This window comes from Lepidochelys kempii, chromosome 1 (assembly GCF_965140265.1).
Source record: "Lepidochelys kempii isolate rLepKem1 chromosome 1, rLepKem1.hap2, whole genome shotgun sequence".
Classification (NCBI taxonomy): domain Eukaryota; kingdom Metazoa; phylum Chordata; order Testudines; family Cheloniidae; genus Lepidochelys; species Lepidochelys kempii.
Genome location: NC_133256.1, coordinates 50,627,719 through 50,632,320, shown reverse-complemented (window position 1 = coordinate 50,632,320; position 4,602 = coordinate 50,627,719). Strand labels below are relative to the sequence as shown.

General features: G+C 50.5%; 1 protein-coding gene across 8 annotated transcripts in view; it reads left to right on the top strand.

Moving 5' to 3' along the window:
- Positions 1–4,602, top strand: part of CCDC169 (coiled-coil domain containing 169) — a 40,308-nt gene that overhangs the window by 1,081 nt on the left and 34,625 nt on the right. For 3 of the 8 annotated variants that reach the window (XM_073342007.1, XM_073342071.1, XM_073342062.1), the window contains exons 1-2: positions 29–252; positions 4,017–4,099. In XM_073342007.1, the coding sequence (XP_073198108.1) occupies positions 176–252; positions 4,017–4,099 (160 nt within the window). In that variant the 5' untranslated portion in view covers positions 29–175. Of the gene's footprint in view, positions 1–26; positions 253–4,016; positions 4,100–4,602 lie in introns of those variants that run through there. The other 5 variants (XM_073342036.1, XM_073342052.1, XM_073342047.1 and 2 more) reach the window with 3 other exon arrangements.

The window sequence follows — 4,602 nt, the reverse complement described above, 5'->3', positions numbered from 1 at the left end:
GCGGCGCTGAGGTTGCTGTCACGTGAGCGGGTTGGGCCGTTTGGTCTGTGGCTCGCGTGGCTGCTCCCCTTTCTCCTTCCCTCCGCCCCTTGATCCTCCCTCCTCTCCAAGGAGATGAGCGCGCGCACGCCCAGGCCCCGGGGCAGGCAGGGTCTCGGGGCTGCTGCGGGCAGCGATGGGAGAAGGCGGGGACTCCAGCGCCCGGGGCTCCGAGCAGCTCCGGCTGGAGCTGGGGCAGGAGAAGCAGATGAAGTGAGTTCCCTTCCCAGAGCGGTGGGGGAAAGGGCCGTGCTCGGTGTCTGCAGCCGTGCACGGGAGTCAGCGTGGGCCGTGCAGGGAAAGGCTCCCGGCGCGCTACAGAGGAGGTTGAGACTAGGGCCTGCCTGGCATAAGATTTCCTAGTGCTTTCCGTTATAACACCCTGCTGTCAGGTGCTTATAGCTATGCCATCCCTTGGGCACTGGGGCTGAACTTCTCCAGGCTGGTGTCTGCCTGGGGCTGAGTTGTTTTGGGAAAAGGTCAGCCAAGGAGCTCCAGCTGTTTCAGAGAATGAGGCTAAGGAAATATGTTTTCTCTTGCTGCAGTGTTCTCACAACCTTTTCTTTGAGATGCTCTAGCGCAGTGGTTCCCAAACTGGGGTTCACGAACCCCTGGGGGTTCGCCAGAAAAATTTCACTAATGGCGGCCAGAGGACCCAGGCATTGGAGGCAGCAGGTGGGACTGGTTGCAGGGCAGACAGTCCGAGCCCCAGGGAGAGCGGGGCACGGCAGTTGGGGCTGGCAGCCCAAGCCCTGCCCCCATCAGCGGGGGAGCCAGCCACCCAAACCCTAGCGCTCTGCGTGGGGCTGGCAGCCTGAGCCCCAGGGAGAGCGGGGCTGGGCAGTTTGGACTGACAGCCTGAGCCCTGTCCCTGTCAGCAGGGGAGCCGGCCTCCCGAACTCCAGTGCTCTGCCCAGGGCTGGCAGCCTGAGCCCCGGTGGTCAGCAAGACCTGCAGCCCAAGCTCAGTGGAGCTCAGTTGACCGGGGCGGTCAACGGGGTCCAGCAGCAGGAGCCTCACGGAGTGCGGAGGAAATTTAAACTTAAATCCCTGGAAATATTCATTTTTAGGAGGGGATTCACGAGATTTCACAATTTAGTGAAAGGGGTTCGTGGGCTGTTAAAGGAGAGGTGAAACTAAGATTTCCTGGGCAAGGAGACTAAAAGGGGGATGAGAAGTCTGAGGAGAGGAGACTGAATGTCTAGGTGAGGCAAATGGGAGTGGGACAAGAAGCCATGGGTGAGGAAGAGACAGTACACATTGAAGGGCCTGGGGCAGAAAGGGTCAAGCTTGAGGAAAATGGACAGATGACTCTGTGCCCACTAGAACACGCTCCCCTCCAGAGTCTGGAATGGAACCCCAGATTCCTGAGTCTCACCATCCTTCTGCTGTCAGCAAATATTACTCCTGGGGGAATTGTGTGCCACTGCACACGTGCAGACTTCTTGCTGGATGCAGAATTATTTATTGTGCAGAAAATATATTCTGTGCAAGAAGTGCTGCAGTTCTGCCTCTCACCCACCAGAGGCCACTGTGGTGCCAGAACAGCCCGCTGCCTGGCACTAACAGCTAGCATCAGGCTGCTTTTGTCAGAGCTGCCAGCCAGCTGATGGAGCCAGGTTAGGAGGCACAGTGGGGCACACCAGGCTGCGGGGGGGGAGAGGGGGAAGGTCACAGACTGGGGCATGGGCTCAGGAGTTAGTCATTGAGCCAGTGTCTGAATGGGAAGAGAGCTCTGGGTCACATGGGGATGCAGGGGTTAGGGGGGCTACAGGGACATATAGGGATGGCGGGGGGGTGCAGGGACACACAGGATTGGGGGCAGATGTACCTGATTGAATGGGAGAAGTTAGGGGTCAGTCAGGGCCTGTATGGAGGAAGCTCGCCAGCTCCCTAACAATCCCCTCCTCTCCCCTCCCCCCCCCAAGAAACTGTTCCATACTTCTCCCACCCACACAAGTAACTCTCCAGGTTCCTTTACTCTCCCTCAGCTCCTCTGTTACCCCTGGCTCCCCCAAGACTTTGCACTGCTTCTGAGGGATGCAGGAAATACATTTCTGAGTTGTAGTTTAAATGAATTACTCCAAGTTCTATATTAATATGCCTAGTAAGGAATCCATTTGTCCAAAAACAAAAAAACCCTGAATCTTTTTATTTGTCTATATTGTTAGACATACTTGCTGAGAATATTTTGAAATAAATTACCAAAATAATTGAGACTGGTATTATCATACTGTGGTGTTTTGACAAATAAAATATGCAGAATCTTGCAGAATTTTATAATTTTGTGTGCATAACTTTTAATTTTTTGGCATAGAATTTTATTTTTTTGTGCAGAATTCCGCCCAGGAGTAAAATATCTCTGAAACCCACTGGCTCCGTCTTTTGGGGTAGGAGCAGCAGTTGTCAGATACCCTCCTAATCTTCTTTCTTCTAACCCTGCCCTCTCATGTATTTATCTCAACTCTTTCCATCCTCCTCATCCCTTCCTTGCAGTATGTTAGCTCTCTGACTTTCTCTCTTCCTGTTGGTGTCTTCCCTTCAAACCAACAACTGTTTTGTTACCCTCCTGACCCTGTGCCCCTCCTCCCAAATCTGAAGTTCATGGGGGCAAAGAATGACTGGAAAAAGGAGTAAATTATGACTTCCCTCCACTCACCCCTTCCCACTGGAGACTTCCAACCTCCCTGGGTTATCTGGCCCAACCTCCTCTTGGACTGGGGCTTCCTTTGAAACTCCTGGCATTTGCAGGCTCCAGCTTCCCCACAACTGGTGCCTTCCCTGTCTCTTGCCTCATATGTCAATTCTTCAGTTTCCAATCCCTTGTTTGCCTTCCTGCTCCTCTGAGCATTGATTTGGCTGTTTAGGTGCTGTCATTTTACTGAAAACTGGTGTCATTTCAGATTTAAACACCTGAAATAATCAAATTTACTATTTTTAAAATCCTGTGACTCTGAAATTGACCAAAATGGACTGTGAATTTGGTAGGGCCCTAGTTATATACGATTTCAAACTCTGGGTTTACCTACTAGTTATTATATACTTTGACAGTTAGTTTCTGAATGAAATCTAAGTTTTTGTCATAATATGTGGCCAAAAAGTTCTAGGAGAATGATTTAGTCTCTAAGCAGTGAGTTCTGAGTTAAACTGAGATCAAAATTTCCAATAGCACTTTTCTCAGGTGTACTCTTATGTATCAAGAACTAAGATAATAATTTGTTCATTAGCGTAACACACCATGTCTTGCCAGACAAATATTGAAATCTAGAGATAGTATATGTTATCTTCATATGAAAATGTCTCCAATCACAAAATTTCAGAAATGCCTCTATATTTCTAAAGCACTGTAGCAACCCTGGAGAAATAGTATTGTAATGCTGGGACACTGGACAGAGTGGGCTGGTGCTCTCAGGTGGTACTGAGAATTCTCTTTGAGATGCATGGCTAGCGGATCTTGCTTACATGTTCAGAGTCATACTAATCACCATTTTGGGGATCAGGAAGGAATTTTCCCCCCAAGTTAGATTGGCAGGGACCTCAGGATTTTTGGTTTGGTTTGGGGGCTTTTGTTTTTCACCTTTCTCTGCAGCATGAGTCTAGCTCCCTTGCTAGGATCATCTAGGTATATCTCAGCAAATCCTTTCCCTGCCATTGCAGGAGCCTCTGGCATTCGTGCATCTCAGTCCCTCCTGTTCCTTGCCTGTGGCACACAGTAGTTTAGTCTTCTGAGGGCTGTAATATTTTAGTGTAATCCAGTTTACTGGACCTACTACAGGGGCAATTGGGTAGGGTTTAGTAGCCTATATGCAGGAGGTCAAACTAGATGATCCAGTGGTCCCTTCTGGCCTCAATCTCTCCAATGTACATAATGGAATATAAGGACAAGGACACTTCATCTGTACATAAAATTCAAGTTAGATTTTGTTGTTCGTAAGAAAATTAATTATATAACCATTTAATTAACTTCTCTATCACAGGGAAATGCTTGAACTCTCAATATTTGAATTGAGAAACACACTAACAGAACTTGAAAGAAGACTTGGCAGTGTTGAGGATGAAGGTAAGTAGATAATAATTAATCTTGGCAGGATTCGATTTTAATCGAAAACTGTCGGTAAATGTGTGCAGGCAGCAGCACAGACGTAAGGGTGGCAATGCCATGCCGTGCCGTCCTGACTTCTGTGCTGCTGCCGGCAGTGGCTCTGTCTTCAGAGCTGAGCTGCCGGCCAGCAGCCGCCGCTCTCGAGCTGCCCGCCGCCGAAGGCAGCACCGCCGCCAGCAGCAGCAGGACCACCGCAACCCCTACAGTACAGTCCCCCTACAGTAACCTTGTGGCACCCGACCCACACAACTCCCTTTGGGGTCAGGACCCCTACAGTTACAACACTGACTGGAGTGAGTGAGTGGGTCCCTGACAGCGCAGCTGCGGAGAGCTCCCTGCACTGCCTCAGGGCAGAGACACCTGGTCCCTGAATGCTGGGGCGGGGCTGTGGCCCTGGCAGGGCAGACAGAGACTCCTGCTAGGACGGCATGGAGGAGGAAGAGGAGAAGCTCCCCGCTGCA